Genomic DNA, 22138 nt, shown 5'->3' on the forward strand with positions numbered 1-22138 from the left:
TTTACTTAGCCATTTCCCAGACAGCAGTAGAACAGCCTGAATGAGAATTTCCGGGTCCTAATCTTGGCTTTTTCTGTGCGGTGTGGTTACCAAGCACATCAGTTTGCCCTGTTCTTTCTATAAGGTTGAGTGGGTGGGACTATAGTCTGCCATATTATATCTGCATGTTTTCCAGCTTTGCCAGAAGTGCCCATGCCCAACCTTGCCATTACCGCATTGTGGGAACGATAGTTGTCTCCTTCTATGGTGGAAGCAATAGGCCTGGCTCAAGAAAAAGGTCTGGCTACACCGAAATATTACCACCAGTCAGTAGAAATACTGACACTTTGGGCTGTTGCTGGCTTCCAACCAAACACACCTTCCTTTAGGCGATAGAGGCGACTGCTGCTGTTGTTCCCCACATGGAGCCAAGCACTGGGGTGCCTATGAGCAGGCTCAGAGCAGATGAAAGGTGGTGGGAGCTGGGAAGTCCCCTTGGTGCATATGAAGGCAGTGAGGCTGGATTGTGCCCAGTGCTGTTGGAACATTCCGAGATTTTAGCAGCAAGACAAACCAAATCTGAGCATGTGCAGAGGCTTCTAACTTTGCCAGATCTGCGTGGATTTTCTGGGAGGAGCACAAGGTACCCCTTTGACCCTAGAACCACCCCTGTGCCACATTTCTAGTTTTTGCTCCAAAGCACAGAGGCACTGGAGCTCTTCAAAGAAATGGATTGGAAAAAAGTTAAATGCTGGCAACAAAATGTATTTTCTCTTAACTTTCTTCATGGAAATGGCTGACCCATTTTTGTGATTTTTTTTTTAAATTCAGCCTCAAGCAGAGAACAAGCTTGGGGTGGGGAGGAGTCTGACAGAGTTAAACAGCTGAAAACATTCTTATAACAGCAGCAAAGAGTCCTGTGGCACCTTATAGACTAACAGACGTATTGGAGCATGTATTCACCCACAAAAGCTCATGCTCCAAAACGTCTGTTAGTCTATAAGGTGCCACAGGACTCTTTGCTGCTTTTACAGATCCAGACTAACACGCTACCCCTCTGGTATTCTTATAACAGAAAGTGTCAGGCAACCTTAACTATAGGCAATGCTGTAGGTAAAATAGACGATCCTAAAGGGTTCCATGGGGAGAAAATACTGACTGCTAATGGGCTCTTTAATCTAATGCCTAAAAGCTGTCGCTGGACAAATTCAAATTAGAACTAAGGCACAAATGTTTATCAGTGAAGGTGATTAACCATGGGAACAAACTCCCAAGGGGAGTGGTGGATTCTCCCTCTTAATGTCTTCAAATCAAGCCTGAGAAGAAATGCTTAAACCAAACACAAGTTACTAGAGTAACTAGGTAAAATGTGAAGGTCTGTGATATACGGGAGACCAGATTTGATCAGCTAATGGTCCCCTCTGGCCTTAAACTTTATGAAGTTAGTAAGCAAGTGTGACAGAGTGCAGGGAGTGAGTAGGTGAGCCAGGACTCTGATGCCTTAGGCCACGTCTACACTACCTGCCGGATTGGCGGGTAGTTATCGATCTATCAATTTATCGCATCTCGTATAGACGCGATAAATCGATCCCTGAATCGACATCCGTACTCCACCTCGGCGGGAGGAGTAAGCGGAGTCAATGGGGGAGCCGCAGCAGTCGACTCACTGCCATGAGGATGGCCAGGTAAGTCGAACTAAGATACTTCGACTTCAGCTATGCTGAAGTTGCCTATCTTAGGTCGATCCCCCCGCCTCAGTGTAGACCAGGCCTTAGAGGTCAATTAGTGCCCCAGGAGAAGCTGATTGGGAGTAACGAACTGAATTGGCCCATCAGTCCAGGGCTGATAAGAGGCACAGGAAAGAAGTGCAAAAAGAGAGAGAGGAGGAACAGGACTAACTTTAATTAATCAACTGGCCTCCTAAGCTCAAAGGTTGTGGACTCAAACCTCTATAGGTGTCTCGCCACTAGAGGGAAACAGAGCCGCACTGTGCTAATGTGGATTGTACAGAAAATGCTGACTGTCCTACTCTCAAATGGTGGTTCTGAGGCTTAATTCACTGGCATATGTAAAGTGCTTTGAAGGCCTGGGGAGATGATGCAGTAGAAACGGTCGGTGGTGGTGCTACTGGCTCAGGTCACATTTAGTCTAGTATGAGTTGGCAGCAACAGCGTCCCGGGAAGAGCTGCCCTTTTGTGGTACTGCGTGTTGCACAGTCTCCTTAGGCATCCAGTGCTCTGTACCTGGTGGTTAGCTACTTTGACTGTAAAGTTATTCAAAGTGTAACTTTGATTTTTAAAGCCCTTAAAGGTGCAGGACCTGGCTGTATGTGAGAGCCTCTTGCTGGAGCCTTGTGCTCAGACAGCAGGCCCTATTTATGGACTGTACCACTGAGCGTTCCTCTCCCATCTGTCCGTCCCCCTTGTCTGTTGTGCAGCCCATTGAATAGGGCGCTGGGCTGGGATCCAGGAGAGCTGGGTTCTGCTTCTGGCTCTGCCTCTGACCTGACACATGACTTCAGGTAAGTCACTTTCCCTCTCGTGCCTCTATCTCCCCTCCCACCCGTTGTCTTGTCTATGTAGAAATAAGCTCTTTGGGGAAGGTGATCTCCCCCTCTGTGGGTACTGCTGCACTGCATGTAGAATACATACGGCGTGGATATAAATAGTCGAGGAGCTGGTGAGGTGCGGCTTAGGGGAGTAAAGCCACACCTGAAGGGTGTGGGTGTGTAGGCAAGTACACACACTGCTCACCCAAGCTGTGCCTCCCCATCCAGGCTGCTATTTTTAGCCATGTGGTGTCTCACTGCCTCCCCTCTGCCAGAGCCTTTCACTGATACATGTAGCTACACACCGCAGTGTGGACCCAGTGTGTAGCCACACATACGCTATGTGCCACCACCAGTGGTGCGTAGTGTAGACAAAGCCTGTGTCTGTGCTGCACCCAGCACAATGGGCCCCTGTTCTTCGATAGGCTCTTGAGGTGCTGCTGTAATGTGAGTTCCATCTGAATTTGGTAGGTGATTGGGCTTTTGCTCTGTCGGGTCCTAGTGGGCCTGGAACTTGCTTCTCCTTGAAATCCGTCTTGGCACATCCCTTCCTGCTTCTAAATAACATCTTTTGGATTTGGAGTTTTAATCTGAGCTCTGCTGGCCATATCTATTGCTTCGTCCCTTTCTGCCCTACTTTTCTTTTTTTATAGATTCTTTTGGCAGGTTTTATGTGTTTAAGCTTTTAGAGGGTGATTTTATCTGAATGATTTCAATTGTGTCAACTTCCTTCCTTTTGCTTTGGCAGAGGAACTTTACACAGACAGTTATTACTTGATTCATATTGTTGGATATTGTCCAGTCCTCCCTGACTATTCCAAAAATATTCTTTTTCCTTCATTATATACACAGCCGTTACCAGGTCTCCACCAATTCCTAATTCTCCAGGCATCTTTATTACGTTGCTTTTGTTTGAGCAACGTTTAGCTCTTAAAGCAGTTCCGTACTGAGCATTCTTGAATCATCATTAAATTCATTCCTCTTCCCATCACACTGCTGCTTCTCTAGTGTTTTGTCTCCTGATATATTTATGAAAGCCCTTAACCCCTTAGGGTATCATTAACTCATTCTACTTATTTGCTGCCCTTATGTTTTCTGTACATGCTTTAACTGAGTCTGCATATTCCTGTTGAATCCCTTCTCTCTTTCCCATACTTTTTTTTCTTTTTTCTTAACAATCAGATATTCTTAATTCCCCAAATTTTCCTTTCTTGAACATCAGGCTCATTATACCAACACGTATGATTTGTTTGTATAGTGAATTCAGACATCACTCAATATGATAGGAAAGCTTATACAGCAAGACAGTATTAAGAAAACTAAAGAAGAACCTGTCTGACATTATGGAAATATCATAAAAGCCCTTCTAGAATCCTACGGGTTATTTGCACTTAAATATTTATCTTTTGGGTGGTTTCTCCATAGATTCTTATAGGGTTTCTAGTTTCCACTATGATGTTTTCATATGGAATAAACAAATGTAAGGATTTTTTTCTGGGATGTAAAATAAAGAATAATGAAACAGATAATAGGGATGATCCAGGCAAAATGGGAAAGTGTGGAGCATAAAATATGTTTTCAGGTCTGTCTGTTTTAGAATATTCACTAGGAATCTAACCAGCTTTGAAGAAATGCAGCATATTCAATCCATTTTGACAGACATGTGCATGCATACCGTTTTCTTAGTGTATTCTGCAGATTTCTGGGAATGCAAAGCATGTCATTGCCATATGTCATTTAATCTCCCAAAATACCAATATTCCCATCTACTTTTGTTCTTATCTATAGTCAGTGGCATGGCATTTCCTCACAATTGCAAGCCCTTTCTTTTTTTAAGTCCTTTTTCCTTTGGATTTTCATCCATATTATATTTAAGACAAAGTGCCCTTCAAACTGTATCCTTGTTTAGAAATGAAAATTGTAACTCTCTCGCATCAACTGCCTCATGATGTGTATGCTCTGTATTTGAGTATTTCTTGTCTTTGGTTAAAATATCTTTCATCTAGTTCCCTTTTGTATAGTCTTTGAGTCTAACCTTCAGATCTCATTAGATGAAGAATGTGAAAAAATATTCCATGTGTTCTGGCCACAAGCAGTCCAACTTTGCTGGCATTTATACTGGAGTAAATGAGAGCAGAGGTTGGCCCCAGACCGCACTGTAGTGACTGGTTGTTAAAGGTTGCTTGAAGATGAGTCTAAAGGCTTCAGTTTAGCATAAATTTGGTAAAAACAATGAGGAGTGCTTGTGGCACCTTAGAGACTAGCAAATTTATTTGGGCATAAGCTTTCGTGGGCTACAGCCCACTTCTTTGGATGCATGGAGTAGAAAATACAGAAGCAGGTATAAATAGACAATACCTGAAAAGATGGGAGTTGCCTCACCAAGTGGGGGGTCAGTGCCACGAGACAATTCAGTTAAGGTGGAAGTGGGCTATTCTCAACAGTAGAATACTTTGTAGTGGTAATGAGGCCAATGTAATCAGGGTGGCTCATTTCAAATGGTTGACAAGAAGATGTGAGTAACAAAAGGGGAAAATTAGTTTGGAGAAATTAGTTTTTGTAGTGACCCACTGCTATCACTCTGATACCTGTCATAGATTTGATGTGGCGCAAAAGCAAAATAGCAAACTGATAAGATAGTGCAGCTCATTACATAATAAAAAGACTGAAACAAAATTAAAATAAAAGTGGCCCTGCTGGAGCGATGCAGATGTTTTTAAATGCCAAGGCGTGTTTGTGATGCAAATACAAAACGTGCATCGCAACAGAACTGATTGTTGCATCCCTACAGAATATGCCGTTGTTCTGTAGACAAGTGCATTGTTCTGAAACGCTATTTAATTTAAATTACTGATACTCTGACAGAGGGTCCTGAGCTGCAAGAGGCTTTTTCATTGTGTGATTTAATTATTAACCAATCAGGAGGCTTTTACTATGTAATTAACCAATTGTAGCTGATAAAATAATAATACTTGGTCAGTCATTTTGCTGTGAGAATAACATACACTAAATATTTCCCTGTCATACTGTTTAAATATGAATACATAGCACAATAGTAAATGAAACAATGAATTCACACTCCTGTGGCTCTTTTGGGGAATGTTGATCACTAATTTGGCTCCTGAACCCCTGAGGTCTGAGTATCACTGCTTTAAACTGAAGGATTGATCACAAATTGAAAAAAACCCAGCATACCCCTAAGATAGAAATAATTAATATTTAAAGCTCGTGTAATTCCCTAAAGTAAAAATAACTGATTAAAATAAGGGTGTTTTTTTTTTACTTTAGCCCCAAACAACAGAGCATTGAATATTATAACAACACACAAAGAACAGCAAAGGGAGAGAAAAATTAAGAGGCACAAACAAGGAAGAAAACATCTTGCTCAGATTTGCTATAGAACGCTGCTGAGACAGCAAGGAGGTACGAAGGCCGCTATAGATATTAGGAGTGGCAGAGGAGAATACTGTTTCATCAGCAATGGCCAGATTGCGTCAAGGGACAGAAATAACGTGACTGGAGGGTGGAGAAGACCTGGAGGGGAATGGTAAGATGAAATCTGTGTGATAAGAAAGGGGGAAGTCCCCTAGGGAGGCAGTGTTAGCTTGCATATAGAGCAGTGGTTCTGAACCTTTCCCGACTCCTGTACCCCTTTCAAGAATTTGATTTGTCTTGTCTACCCCCAAGTTTCACCTCACTCCAAAACTTACAGAATTGGACATAAAAATATAGAATTGTCCCAGCACACTGTTACTGAAACATTGCTGAATTTCTCATTTTTATCATATAATTATAAAATAACTCAATTGGCATATAAATATTGGGTTTACATTTCAGTGTATAGGATACAGAGCAGTATAAACAAGTCATTGACTATGAAATTTTACTTCGTACTGTCTTCACTAGTGCTTTTTATGTAGCCTGTTGTAAAACTAGGCAAATGTCTAGATGAGTTGATGTACCCCCTGGAAGACCTCTGAGTACCCCAGGGGTACACATACCCCTGGTTGAGAACCACTAGTACAGAGCACTGGCCTGAGAATTAGGAGACCCTAGTTCTCTTCTTGATGTGGCCTTGGGCAAGATACTTCACCACACTGTGCCTCAGTTTCCCCATCTATAAAATGGAAATCATGATGCTTTTGTAAAGCAATCTGAGATCCACCTCTGCCCTGTATAAGAGCTAGGTATTGTTTTATTTTCAGTTTTGAGCTGGCTGCAGGAAGCCAACGGGGTTGTCTGAGAATAGGAGTGAGGTGTTGTAGGTGTGAAAAGCTTACTCGGCGCCAGGTTGATTGTGAACATGCTGGAGATTTGGGAAGGCCATCAAGAATTGAGTCAGCATAGAGTCAGGATACAGATTGCAGCACAGGAGCAGCTGGGGCCGTGTAAACGTGAACAGAATTGCAGAGATGAGGATAGAAAGATATCCAGGCATAGATCTGACTAATGTTTCTTTCATTATTATTTTCTTTTTGTGCAGCACCTCGCACAATGAGGTCCTGGTCCAGGCCTGGGGCTCCTACACACTATGAGAATACAAACAATTTTTCTATTACAGTAGGGCCCAGAGATCCCAACTCAGATCAGGGCCCCATTGTGCTAGGTGCTGTACAAATACATATTGAGAGATGTTCCCTGACAAGGAAATAGACAAGTCAGACACGGGTGAAAGAAGCAAAGTATTATCCTCCTTTTACAGAGGGAAAACTGACGTTATTTGTCCAAAGTTGCACAGGATGCAGAGCTGGGACTTGAAACCAGATTTCCTGAGTTCCAGGCCAGTGTTGACGGGTATTTGTCTGTACTGCAATTAGACACCCATAGCTGGCCCGCCTGGCAGAGTCCTAGAGCCCAGGCTCCAGCCCAGGCCTGAACATCTTCTGCAATTAAACAGCCCCTTAGGCGAAACCCCACAAGCCCAAGTCAGCTGGCACAGGCTTTTTCATTGCAGTGTAGATGTACCCTACTCACAAAATCATCCTTCCTATAGTGAAAACACCTTTTAATTTTCACCAATCACATTTCAGAGCCACCTCCTTGAATCTCTGCCAAGCAGAGCACCCCCAAAGTGACAACCATACTTGTAAATATCAAATGACTCGGTAGCCCAATTTTATACAGAGCAGAGCACAGGGAAACTCTTCCTGACAGCTGTGCGGCCTGTGCAAACCACATACTGTGTCCCAAGAAATTGTGAGTCACCTGGAAGAGACAGTAAGAGCTGGCATTTTGCCATTAATTTCGGAATCAAATCAATGCCAAGTACTTTTAAAAAAACTTACCCTACTGATCAGCTAAGCCACAATCATTTATTTCTCCTTTTTATCCCCATCTGCCAATGAGATTTAGACAGCAGCAACTGCTAATTTTCTGGATGAAAAACTACACACATTTCCTCCTGTGTGTAGCCCGTGACACAGCCATTGGCCTAGTCTGTGGATTTACAGGGACTTCTCAGCAATACCTGCTTTAAGTCTAGTAGCCATTAATGCTTTCTTCCCTGTCGCTGGTGGGTTGAAGTGGACAGAGGATGTTTAGGGGATCTTGAACTCAAGCATGTGCTCAGCCTTTGCTGTTAGACACTAAGGAATCAAAGACTGTGTAAATTCCTTTGGACTCAGTTCAGCCCTGGTTTAAGCAGGTGCAACTGAGTTTCTGATTTTAAGCTAGAGTTAGATTTGTCGGTATAGAGGAAGCAGGACTAGGACCATGGATAGAGCCCCTCGTTCTGAAATCCTGCTAATGGAAGTAATTACTGTCCAAAAAGGGCTGCTTTAATGGAAAGAGAAATGGGGCAGCGGAACTCAAGGGACTGAAGGAGGAGTGGGTGAGGGGGACTCTGAAAGCCAAGTTAAGTTTCCAGACTGAAGTTGGATGCTACTTTTGAGAATCTCTTGATGAGGAGCGCTACAACCCTGTGTCTGATCAAATTATACTGGCAACTAGTCACGATCTAGAGTCCTTGGTCGGAGTATTTGATTTTAGCTGGCTTTGATCTGATTTGCTAATCTTCACATCAAGTGTCTGAACATTAGCTATGTCTTGAAGTATGGCCTATTGTACAAGTCCTTTCTGAAAGTCAGTGACTCCATTGGAGCATCGGTTTTTGTGTGTCTTGCTGCTTCCATCGTTGTCTTCGCTGTGAGTGCAGGATTGGACCCTGACCCCCATCTTTTTGTAAAACAGTGTGAAAACTAGGGCCTTCGTGGCTACCGGGGTACACTGGGGATCATGTCAGCTTTGACCTATTTGAATAATTCTGTCCAAGAGCAGGAACTGGAGCAATAACAGGTGCTCTTGGGGGCCTGATTCTGATTTTGCTTAAACAGGTTTTATGCCATTGTATTTCCATGTATTTAAATGGAGTCACTCCTGATTTGCACGACTGTAAACAAGAATAGACCTGGACCCCAGGCATCTACAGTCATGCTTTCTGATTCCTCTCCAAAGAACTGTAAGGCCCGATCCTGATCTAAGCTGCGGGCACAGTAATGACCCAGAGACTCAGTAATGCTCACCTGACTCTGAAGGGGACGAGGACAAAGCCAAAAAGGAAGAAAGAACATGATAAAAGGGAGAGACATCTGCCAGGCTCTCTCTCCTCGACCTACATCTACAGCCACCACCACCAAGCAACTGAAACACCAATCAAAGGGGAGAGCTTGACTGAAAAGTAACCAGCCAGCCTGTGGTGAGAAGCTTCTAAGTTTTTAAGGACATTGAAAGTATTAAGATCAGCTTAGAATGCGTTGTGCTTTTATTTCATTTGACCAAATCTAACTTGCTGTGCTTTGACTTATAATCACTTAAAATCTACCTTTATAGTTAATACATCTGTTTGTTTATTCTACCTGAAGCACTGCGTTTTGGTTTGAAGCGTGTAAGAGGCTCCCCTGGGGATAACAAGCCTGGTACATATCAATTTCATTGTTAAATTGCCAAACTTATATAAGCTTTCAGTGTCCAGCAGGCATAACCGGACACTGCAAGACGGAGGTTCCTAGGGTTGTGTCTGCGACCGGCGATATTGACTAGTGTCATTAACTTGCAAGTAGCTGGGAGCAGAGGCTGTGTGTGAACAGCCCAGGAGTGGGGGTTCTCACAACAGAGCAGGGTAAGTCTGGCTCCCAGAGTCAAGGATTGAAGAGACCTAGCAGATCACCAGTCCAGACAACACCAGAGGGGAATGTCACATACAGAGTTTTGGTGCGGGGGGGGGGGGTGCAGGTTCTGGGAGTGGGCTCTGGCAGCAGGAGGAGGTGCAGGCTCGGTGAGGGAGTTTGGGTGCGAGGGGGGGCAGGCTCTGGAAAGGAGTTTGGTGCGGGAGGAGGTGAGGGGTCAGGCTGTAGGAGGGAGTTTGGGTGCTGGCTGGGGTTGGGTGTGTGTGGCACTTACCAAAAGCAACTGGCATGCCCTCTGGTAGCAGTTTCTAGGCAACCAATGAGAGCTGCGGAGTCGGCGCTGGCGTGGGAGCAGCACGCATAGACTCCCTGTCCCCTCCCTCCTCCCAGGGGTTCCAGTCACTTCCAGGAGCAGCATAGGGTGAGGGGGGGCAGGAAGACTGCCTTAGTCGTGCTGTACGGCCAACGGTGCTGGCGGCTGGGGAACCCGGGGCCTTTTTAATCACCTGGGCCACTGGCAATTGTCCCCTTTGTGCCCTCCCGTTGGTGGGCCTGAGCAATGGAGTGCCCACATTCAGGCAGTCCTGTCGGTTCTGCTTTCATAACAGTGCTGTTCTCTGAGAGCGTAGCAGTGCCGGGGTTTGAGCGGGAGCTTACACCTTCAAGGCCAGTCTGGGGCAGAATCTTTGTGTGCGTGAGGAGAAACTCATTAGTGACACGGGAGTGGTCAGCGATGAACTAGGCTATGGGCCCTTAAGCAACTACCTCCTCAATAACCTCTTCCTGGGAATGAAAGACTGTTTTCCCCATTGGCTGCCTTGTAAGTGACCATGGACTCTGATTGCACCTCCTGCTTCGTGTAACACTAGGCCCCACCAATGCAGAACTCCTTTCCTGGGGGGCTGCGAGCTGCCCTTCTGAGCACAGCTAGAGTTAGGCTCCATGGAAGGAGGTTGGGGATGCTGTGCATGGGACCTGATAGGCCCTGGGTTAAGATCTTGGCTTAGGCAGGCATAGGTCTCACAGCCTGAAGCTTGAAAACACTGCAAACCTGAAGGGTAATGGCTGGGGAGCCGAACTTTAGAGGGCGTGCACTGATGCAGTCCTTATCAGATTCCATTAATGTAATGGGAGCTGCAGTAAACTCATTCCTACCGACTGTGAGCCACTGATATACCCATGGCCAGGACCCAGCAGCTGCCCTGGTTCTCAATGGGGGGAAATAGAATGAGGAGGAGGTCTCCGTTCTCAATGGGAGCTTGTGTGTATTGAACTGTTTGAAAAACCTGGTCCTATACTCTGTTTCAGTTTGAACCCAGAATGATCTAAGAGTTTTTTTTATCAGAGGGATTGAAGTGGATGGGGATAGCTCAGTGGTTTGAGCACTAGCCTGCTAAACCCAGGATTGTGTGTTTAATCCTTGAGGGGGCCATTTAGGGATCAGGGTCAAAATCAGTACTTGGTCCTGCTAGTGAAGGCAAGGGGCTGGACTCGATGATCTGCAAGGTCTCTTCCAGCTCTGTGAGGTAGGTATATCTCCATGTTATAAATCCCTTTTCCCTCAGTGCATTAACTGATCTCTCATAACGACATTGAGTTTTAAAGGCTCTTAGAAAGTTCTAAAGGTTCCAATAAGCCCCAAGCAGAATATTGCCATGCTCTGTTTTGGACAGCTTGCCCACCAGAGAGAGGCAAGGTCTTAGCCACGCATACATCTGACCACTGACGTGTGGACAAGTGGTCAAGCAAGCAACTGATTAAATCTCTTCCTGACATACTGGCTTAGCTGTGAGCCTAGGGTAAGCAGAATGTGTTATTTTCAGCATAGCATCTGGGTCTGGTACCTGCAGCATTGCGCAGTGCGGAAGATGCTGACCAAATACCATGTTCCCTGGACATAACACATACCAGTGAGAGCACTCAGAATGAGCAGCAAAGTGTTGTCAACGTATGGCTCATTGCATAGGGCCTAACATAGGGCTGCGTTATTGCAGCAGACAAGCTACTGACAATCCAGCAATTCTGGGCTCCCTCGTGTCCACGGCTTTGCCCATTTATTTTAATTAGATCATGTAGGATTTCTGGGTGCTGAACACCATGTGACAACCATGTTAGCTGCAATGTGACCACTTACTGAAGATGGTAAGACATGACCTCAAATCCTACAATATCGTTTTTTTGTTTATTATAACAGCTCAATCAGGGTATAGATTCAGACTACCCAGTGAAATGAAATGGGATTTGGGTACCTGACTCCCTTCAGTTGATTTGAAAATCTCAGCCATAATGACCAGGTGAAAATCTCCCTTCTGCCATGATTACTACAGTGCTTTCTAAACATGGATCCAACCAATCATTTACAGCACTACATCACACAGAGAGATACCAAGTGTGCAATTGCTGATTCTCTCCATGATGGCATTAGACTTGTCTTTCATAAGAACATAAGAATGGCCATACTGGTCAGACCAAAGGTCCATCTAGCGCAGCATCCTGTCTTCTGACAGTGGCCAATGCCAGGTGCCCCCAATGGAATGAACAGAACAGGTAATCGTCAAGTGATCTGTTCCCAGCCTCTGGCAAACAGAGGTTAGGGTTACCACCCCTGGCTAATAGCCATTGATGGACCTATCCTCCATAAATGTATCTAGTTCTTTTTTGAACTCTGTTATAGTCTTGGCCTTCAGAACATCCTCTAGCAAGGAGTTCCACAGATTGATGAACAGAAACCTAATACTCCCTTTTCTATGGTTTTATAGTGTCAAACTGCACTTGCCTCCATAGCCCTATAAAGCTCTGTCTCAAGTCAGTTTTTCTTGTGAAAGGAAACTATTTTAAGGCACAGGTTTAAAAAAAAACCACTGTTGTTTTGGTCAGGTGAGGCCACAGCACAACTTCAGTAAGGCCCAGATAAAGTAAAGCACTAAGCATATGCTTAACTTGAAAATCAATGGGACTTAAGCACATGCTTAAGAATGGGCTTTAAGTGCTTTACCAAATTGGGGCCAAGAGCAGGTTTTAAAATCCATTCTCAAGGCTACATCACTGTTTGCAAACTCAGCTCCTAGCCAAATCTCTTTCTCAGACCTTCGACAGTCTGTGCACAAGAGCCACATTAGAGGAGTCTTCTCCAAAATTCATTGATTTTTCAATATAAACAGAAGGATAAAATTAAAGATACTGGACAAATGATCAAATAATATTGATTTGTCACAAAGTCTGGCCTAACTCATGGGATGGGATGTATGATAGGGCTGGAAATGGCCTCCTGGGTCCTTGCTTGCAAACCCTGCATGGAGCAGGATTTTCCTCTCCACTAGTCCATCAGATGTTTAATTCATCCTACACTGAAACACCTCTTGTGAAAGTGCCTTAGTGAGCTCCCTAAGGCAGATCAGTCTGCTAGCTAATTGCTTCACTGTTCAGCCTTTGTTATATAATATCTAACTTCCCTGGATAAAATAGTCAAAGGTGCCGAAGTTTCATTTTCACATGGGATTTAGGCTCCTGGGCCCAGATCCTCGAAGGTACTGAGGTGCCGAACTCCCTTGGAGCCAAAGTCTTATTGAAAGTCAGTGGAACTTAGGCTCCTAAGGGTGAAATCCTTGCTCCATGGAAATCAATGACAAAACTTCCACTGATTTCAGTAGAGCCAAGATTTCTCCCTCAAGGCATGTCTATGCTGCAATTAAAAACCCAGAGCTGGCTTGTACCCACTGATTCAGGCTCGTGGGGCTCGGGCTAAGGGGCTGTTTAATTGTGTGGTGGATGTTCAGACGGGGGCTGGAGCCTTCAAGGTGGGAGGGTTCCAGAGCTCAAGCTTCAGCCCAAGCCCCAATGTCTACATCACAAATAAACAGCCCCATAGCCCGAGCCAACTGGCACAGGAAAGCCACAAGTGTTTATTTGTCTAAGGTCCAGATTCTCAAAATATTTAGGCTCGTAACTTCTATTGATTTCAGTGGAGTCTAAGTCACTTTGGAAAATAGATGCTTTCAAAATTGAATCCATTGTCCCTTTTGTTTAGTTTCAAGGTCTGGTGTTTGTTCTGCTTTTCTTAACCACTGTAAACGATTTCTCCCCCTATTTAACTGCTGAGTATCGGTAGGCATGGATCATTTCCCACAATGATGGAGTTTTCTGTAAATTGTACTCAAATTGAAGGTGCAAGAAATGACATCTTTCTAAGCAGGAAATGTTTTTTACATTTCGGGCTGAAATGGTAGTAGTATTACAGTAGCACCTAGAAGTCATAGCCCAGTTCAGGACCCCATTGTGCTAGTCACCGTACCAAAACAAGGTAAAAGGCTTACAAGCCTCAAAGAGTTTACAATCGAACTAAAATGAGACAGATGGGGGAAAACAGAGGCAGGAAGTGACATGTCCGAGGATACACAGCAAGTTAGTGGCAGAGCTGGGACTGGAAGCCAGGTTTCCCTGAGTCTCACTCCAGTACCCAACCCGCTGGACCACGCTGCCTCTAATTCCAGAGTGAGGCAGGAGCTGGTGTAAGGTGGATGTTGGCAAGTGGTATAAGTTAGTCTGAGTGCATGGAACTGTAAGGGAAAGTAATTTACCTGACAAGAGGCCAGAATAATGTATTAGTGAATTACAGGGTGGCCTGTTTTATGTTAGCTGCTTTTCTTGCAGTACCTTCTTCTGCATGCTCCTTCCTATGTAAGTGACTTCAGTGTCACCTTCCACTTGACTGGTATGTAATTTACTCCAGGCTACCCATCACCTACACATCAAGTTTATGAAAGGGCTCCCCATGACTTCTAGGAAGCAGATAGCGGAGATGGTTTGCAACAAGCTACACTGGATATCTAAAAATAAGAAAAATGAGGCTAGATGTTCAGTAAATGCCTTAAGTCAAAGCAATTACACACCAGAAGGGTCTGCCTGAGGGAGGTCACAGAGGTGCTTTCACAGGAGGTGTTTAATGTAGATGGCATAAAACTTTTGAAGGAATAGGTGCCCTGCAGGGATTGGAGGTCATTCCATGCCCTACCATAAAATAGCCTATTAAATGATTTGCAATAAGCGAGAAATTACATAAATTCCTTTTTGGTGTGTTGGTTCACTGATGTTAAAGTGACGATTAACTTGTTCCACTTTCATGTGGGTGCAGCGTGTGACCCTTGAGGGACTCAGTTGAAGTATAATGTCAAAATGGCTTCAGCATTAGTAAAGAGCTAGAAGACACATGCTTCATTTTTCTCAAATCTAAAGAGAGAATTCATAGGGCTAATAAATAATATTCCAGTGTGGGACAACTCAGGATCCTCTAGCTGGCAGGTCCATCGTGTGTTCACGCCACTGAGCTCAGGAGCAGATATAAACGTGGCCAGTTGTCACTTTATAGCAACATTTAATAGAAGCACTCTATTTGCAAATTCCTCCTTACAACCGGACAGCTCCTTCATGAATTAGTAATTATCTCAACATTTAAAATACAGTGTTTCAATGCAAAAAAAAATGTAATTAAGTACCATACAGGTGTCTTGCAAACAAAATTCACAGGTACTAATAGCTCCAGCATCTGGCTGTCACTTCGGTGCTTTAAGTACCATGTAGATATCTTGCAAACAAAACTAACAGGACTCTCTCTTTAGCTGGGTGATAGAGCATTTACCTGGGATACTTTACTGCCACGTTACCCTAACCCCACTTCTGAGCCCTCTAATGAAACTAATGTATGTTGTGTAGAGCTAAATAGATTGACTGATGAGAAATTATTCAGGTGCAAAGAGCATGCCTAAATAGTTCTATGTAGTTGAGAAATTAGTTCACTATATGCCTCATTCTAAAATCAATGGGCCACATCAGACTGGCAGTTTTAAAGCAACAATCTCTAGGCTTTCTGCCTAGATATGGCCCTGAATCACCAAAGCAATCTGCCACGGGGAAATGCTAAATTTTGCAACATGTTCAGAGCAAGAACAATGGTCGAAAAATAATTCGGACAAACACATAGAGGTTTTTACATGAACCACGTTCATTTAGAAACTGATGAGAAAACTTCAGCTGTGGAATACTGGCTATTTTTTTGGGCAGATGCAATTTCAACTTCCCTCTTTCTAGCTTTTTTCATTACATTGCTGGAAGAAGCATACAACTCCTAGGTAATTTGATAGCACAGGGTAGTTATTTTACAAAGTCTGTTACAGCACGGAATTCACTTTAGATTAAAATTCTCCTGTTCTAGCAAGGCTAGTAGGAATTTGCATTACATTTATAGATTCTTGCAACTTTGTACCCCTCATTGGCTTAAAACATTGATACTTTAAAAGGGAAAAGATCCAACAGAGGAAAAATATTGAACCAGAAATAGTTTAATCTACTGTCTATATAGGTGTTAAGCCTTATAAAATTATGCGTAAGAGGTAAATAGTTCTGGAAACTCTTCTAATCTTACTTTGTACTATGAAAATGCAATTATAAATGTCTGGAAGACAGAGAGATATAAGACTCCCTTCATCATGCTATCTAGCCACTAGTTAAAATGTCTCATTCTTGTAAAGTATGGATAGTATAGTTGTTTATAAGATGGCAGGAACAGAGTATTTTGAAACATGACTGTACACTATAGCATTTCCTAGGATGGTGATATTGTTTTCTTCATAAAAATTGTTTATCTGCTTTCCCTAATGAAATCAATTGCAAACCTCCCATTGACCTCCATGGGACTAGGATTTAGCCCTGAGAAAGTTGAATCCAAAGAAAGACACGGCTGAATTTCTTGGGGGAAATCAAATAGTTCCTGTGAAAACAAAGCAAGTGAAAAAGAACTTACCTTTAAAGAAGGACAGAAACAAAGAAGCCCATAGATACAATCCGGAGTAAACAAATCCCAAACACTTCTTAGTGAGCATTGTCCAGACAGAATCGGAGTGCCACTTCTAAGCAGGCAGCAAAGCAGAATGCTGTCTTTGTGACAGCACCAAATGCTTTATAGAGTCAATGATTAATAGTGCTAATAAGCCCTTCGACCAGTTCCCCACCATGAGAGGGAAGTACATGTGCCCAGCTGTCCCTTCAGTCTAAGGAAGCCAAGTTCACTGCTGCTTAAGTAAATCCAAGTGCATGCCAAGGCTTGGTAGGGTTTTTTTCCTGGCACTCTGCACCTTTTCTAGTGCAGAAACAAATGCCAGCGAGACAGCACAAGAGGGGTGTGCATAAAGGGGAGGGGGAGCAAAGGGCCAGTGCTGCCTGGGAGAGATGTTCCACGTCCCCACTGTCTGTAACTAACTCTGAGGCAGCACGTCAGCTTTGTCTCTAGTGCTAGTACTAGAGCGCCTCTACAGCCTTTACCTACCAATGTGATTTCTAGTAGGAAACTGGCTCCTGCCACTGTGTGGAATTAAATGCAGAGGAAGCCTCCACTGTGTGGATGTTCAGATTTTAGCAGCACAGAAGTCAGAAAGTGGAGCCCTGGGGGCCTCAGACTGTCTTCACTCTGCCCCTTTGCATGTGTGCATGGCAGTACAGCCCTTCAGTCATGGCTCGAACCAGAAACAAATAGCTGTCTTACAATGCTCCTCCCTCCCACTCAGGCTTGCTCCCAGCCAGGAGATTTTTGCACACACTCTGCTCCCTTCCCTTTTTCTCAGCTCTACTTTTTTAATGGCCAAGCACCAGCAATAGAATGTTAGACGTGAATAACATGCACTTCAAACCTGGCATTTTCTCGATTCTTCCTCCAGCCTCTATCTTCCGCTTTCTCAAAGATGCAGTCAGGACGGATTGGCACACTCCTGCATTGCCACCCACAAGGCAACTTCACACAATCAGACTCTGCGCTGTGCTTCCAGCAGGGGGCATCTCAGGCCAGCCCCTCAAGGATCCTCCAGACCACTCAAGAGCCATCCCATGGCTGTTCTCTTTCTGACCAGGGTTGGTGAGGGACATCCCCTGGGTTGGAGCAGTCCGCTCTTCAGGTGCATTGCTGCCCAACTCTCCTTCAGCACCTGGTGGGCTCATCCATCTCCAGGGAATGCCCTCTCTCAGATCTCATGCTCTGACTGTCACTAAAACAAGACGTGGGGAGACAGCCTGGTCTAGTGAGTAGGGTTTTGGATTTGGGTTCAAGAGACCTGCTGTGCCACTGACATGCTGTGTGACCTTGTGCAAGGCCCTTCTGCTTTCTGTGCCTCTGTTTCCCTTCCCACATTTTTCTATCTCCTCTGTAAGTTCTTGGGGGGCAGAAACTGTCTCTCAGTGTGTTAGTACAGCACTTAGCACAATAGGGCCCTGATCTTAGTGGTGACCTCTAGAGGCTACCGTCATCTATGTAATAAAATCCCAAGATTGTCACTCTGTGTGTCACTCAGAGCCTAAAATGTCTGTTGAGTCAGGGTGAAGCTATGGAAACAGCTACAAGCAGGGCTGAGGGCTCTTTTTGTTCAGAATATCGCCAAGTTAAATCATCATTGGGATTTGCAGTCTGTTACTGTCCTCTTTTTAAGCTCTCAGCCATTTTCTTTACGAATTACATCCCTGTGACAGTACGGCATGTATCTATGCCACGCCAAGAGTCCTAGACTACTGTGATATCAGAGGTAACTCAACCAATTACCACCTTTCTCTACAACTAATTTGAATATAACAATTTCATTGGTTGTATGAGGGGAGACTTGGCCCTGCAGCCACAGATCTTCAAAACCACCCACACTACAACACAACCAGCAAAAACATAGCCCCCTCCCTGCAGCACCCACCACTGTCTAAGCACAACACAACCAGCGCACAATAACTCCAGGCATCACTCTGAAGTCTCAAATGTCTGTTGAGCCACCGTGAAGTGGTGGAGACAGCTACCAGCATGGTTGAGAGCTTGCTTTTGCTTTGACTAGCTGCAAGTTCAAGCATCAGTGGGATTTTTAGTCTCTTACTGTCCAGTTTTTAAGCTGTCAGCCATTTTCATCTTTTTTTACACATGTATGACAGCATGGGCTTTCAGCTACTGGTATAAATAATAATCTCATGACAGCCCTACATACTGTCTAATCACACTCCAACTTCTCTTCCCTGGCTGGCCAGGGTGGGTGAGGAATCTCCCCTGAGTTGGTTGAATCAATTAAGTTGCATATTACCCAGCTCTCTTTCAGTTCCTCTTGAGCTTATCCCGTGCCATGGGATATCCTTAGTGAAACTGTAGTGTGCTCAGTGAAGTGTCTCAAACCGCGGCACATCAGGGCTCTGTGGCTTGTCTCACATTTGAGGGGTGTGGAACGAGGTGTTCCATTTCCGGCGATGCTCATTGCTAGGGTGGGAAGAATTCAGGCATTTTCATAATTAGTTTTTTTCCTCTTTCCTACACCCCTTCTTCTGACTTCACAAAAAACAGTCTGCAATCACATGTCGTCCCTCCCCTGCTGCTTCGTCCTGTGCCTCCAAGAGGATCCTGGCTAGCTCCAGCGTGGCATTGGCTCATTCACGACCAAACTGGAGCACCTCAAAGCATTCCAGGGCTTCCTGTGGCGATTCCCATCAATCCAGCTCCAGGGCACTGGGGAAAGCCTCAAAGGTTTCTCCTGCTCAGGGGATCCAGGGTCAAGAGGCCCAGCTGGGCTCCAAGACTCTTCACTGGCACTGCCCAGCTCATGCTAAGTCCAGCAAGATGGACGGTAGCTTTGTCTGGACTCTGAAAAGGACTTAGAGTTCCTGGTGCTAACCAACTGACTGTGAGCTCACAGTGCGACGCTGTGACTAAAATGGCTAATGTCATCCAGGGGGAGACTGAGCAAGAGCAGGATGTGGCATTACCTCTGGATGTGGCATTGCTGGGACCCCGAAGTGTTGTGTCCAGTTCTAGTGCTCACACATAGGGGCCATACCTTGGAGAGGCCTGGGCAAACATGAGAATAGGTGGCCAGTCCAGAGTGCCCTGTGCTCCAGCCATCCCTTCCTGATCGATTGCCCCTTGGGGGCTATTGCAGCCAGGGCATAATGTAGAGCAACCCCAAAGCATCTCTGAGCTACCATGGGGGCCAAGTTCTCTGATCCTGTGACCAGCCACAATTGGCACCTCTGTGGCTCCCTGACTCTGCTGGGTATAGCAGAACGTTGAGCCCCAAAGGGGAGCTCAATACCTCCTCTTACTGTTTATTCAGCTAAACACCACATAATGAGGACTACCCTCTTTCCAAAGCCCATCCACGCTCTGGGTCGCACACCAAGAGATATAGTGGCACGTATTAGATGTGATTGTTTATTGCAGGAAGCTGTTGCTAATGGAATTACTCACCCCCATAACCTTGTAAAATCAGACATTGCTTTCCCTATTTATTTATTTTTTAATAGCTTACTATCGTCACCGGAGCACATTAGGAAAGAAGTGTTGCAGAGACAGCAGCTGCTTTTGATGCTGTGCTGGGACTTCAGTCCACCCCTACAGTCATCATAATTAAAGATTGTTATTGTCTTTTCCTGTAGAGACTTTTTGGCAATTAAATCGACTCAGAGAATAATTCCTTCTTTTTTCTTTTGTAACACAGGTTGTTTTTTTCTTGTTTTTTCTAAAAAACGAAGTGGACTAAAGCACTTTAGTCAGCTAAAGCCTCTAGCTGAAGTGCTCCTTTGCTCATACCATAGCCCCACAGGTTTGTAGTAACCAATCTCCATCTGTCAGCCTCTTTTGATCAAAGTTCGTTGATAGTATCAAAACGATAGCCAGTAAATATGGAAAACTAGTCTCCCCCATAAATATGGGCACGTCTCTGGGCTTCCAAGATTCTGGAGCCCAGGGAATGACAGTGAAGGAGTTAAGGAGAAGGGTCACCATGGAGGGGAGGTCCATTGGTGCTGGAACTAGTGATGCATCACCACATGGTTTGAAGTAGTTTCCTTCGTATACAAGGTTTACAGTTTGACTCAGTGGCTCTCAGCACCCCCACTTCAGAAATTGTTCCGGCCCCACTAGGAAGATCTGAGATTAACATGCTTTGGTGCTGCTGTAAGGATACAGTCTTTTCCTGTAGCCATATTGTAAGACCTAAGGCCTTTATCTGCAGTGATATTAGGAGGGCAGCAGCCGTTAGCCAAGAAGCAAAAAGCCACATCCTCACATTTCAGCTAAATTACATTAAAAAAATGTAATATCGGGCTATTAGGAAGTTGATCCTGTCCTAATAGTACCCACCATCACCAGATAAAGAAACCAATCTTAAGGTGGTTAAAGAAGTTAAATTTGATAGCGTCCTGTCTGGCAAGCAATCACTTATCAATAGTTGTGGTTATGAAATCCTCATTTCTTTATTGTTTTGTCTTTATAGTTCCCACTTCTCTATTCTTTGTCTGTATGATCTCCGTCTGATTCTATTGTTTCTGTCTGTTTCATAATTTAATTTTGCTAGGTGTAAATCAGTTAAGGTGGTGGCGTATGATTGGTTAGAGAATTTTGTTAGAATATGTTAGGATTGGTTAGTAACATTTTAGTAAAATGATTGGTTAAGGTACAGCTAAGCAGGACCCAAGTTTCACTATATAAACTGGGCTCCAAGAAGAAGACCAGCAGAAGAGCAAGAAGGAGCTAATGCTAATGTGATGCCAATTTTTAAAAAGGGCTCCAGAGGTGATCCTGGCAATAACAGGCCGATACACCTGACTTCTGTACTGGGCAAACTGGTTGAAACAAAATTGTCAGACACAAAGATGAACATAATTTGTTGGGGAAGAGTCGACATGGTTTTTGTAAAGGGAAATCATGCCTCACCAATCTACTAGAATTCTTTGAGGGGGGTCAACAAGCATGTGGACAAGGGGGACCCAGTGGATATAGTGTACTTAGATTTTCAGAAAGCCTTTGACAAGGTCCCTCACAAAGACTCTTAAGCAAAGTAAGCTGTCATGGGATAAGAAGGAACGTCCCCTTATGGATTGGTAACTGGTTAAAATATAGGAAACAAAGTATAGGAATAAATGGTCAGTTTTCAGAATGGAAAGAGGTAAATAGTCCCCAGGAGTCTGTACTGGGACCAGTCCTATTGAACATGTTCATAAACGATCTGTAAAAAGGGGTAAACAGTGAGGCGGCAAAATTTGCAGAAGATACAAAACTACTCAAGATCTGCAGAGGGATTTAGGCACTGCCACACTCAGCATTACAATGCCCAACTTTTAGGCATCCTGAAAGCCTGAATTACTGCACAGGGGGAAAGAGTTGCCTACAAATAGGACTCACAGGCGCCGACTTTCCAGCTCTGCCTCAGGCCCCATCTCCACTCCACCGCTACCCCCAAGGTACCACCCCACCCCGCTTCTTCCTGCCCACTTCCACCCTCTCCCTGGAGCATGTCATGTCCTCGCTCCTCCTGCATGCTGCAAAACAGCTGATCACGGTGGGCGGTAGGAGCTGGGAGGGTGGGGGAAGCACCAATCTGCGGGGCCCATTGGCAGGCGGGAGGCACTGAGGGGGGTGGGGAAGGATCTGAAAGGGGAGCTGCCGGTGGGTGCGCAGCACCCACCATTTTTTACCTGTGGGTGT

General features: G+C 44.6%; 1 protein-coding gene across 1 annotated transcript in view; it reads right to left on the reverse strand.

The window, feature by feature from the left end:
• The window catches only part of LOC127046814 (neuronal acetylcholine receptor subunit alpha-7-like), a 103440-nt gene extending 86533 nt beyond the window's left edge, over positions 1 to 16907 (reverse strand). The window contains exon 1 of the mRNA XM_050944371.1: positions 16448 to 16907. Coding sequence (XP_050800328.1) covers positions 16448 to 16526 — 79 coding nt within the window. The 5' untranslated portion in view covers positions 16527 to 16907. The remainder of the gene's footprint in view (positions 1 to 16447) is intronic.
• Positions 16908 to 22138: the final 5231 nt, after the last annotated feature.

The sequence above is a fragment of the Gopherus flavomarginatus genome, chromosome 3, assembly GCF_025201925.1.
Source record: "Gopherus flavomarginatus isolate rGopFla2 chromosome 3, rGopFla2.mat.asm, whole genome shotgun sequence".
NCBI classification, from domain to species: Eukaryota; Metazoa; Chordata; order Testudines; family Testudinidae; genus Gopherus; species Gopherus flavomarginatus.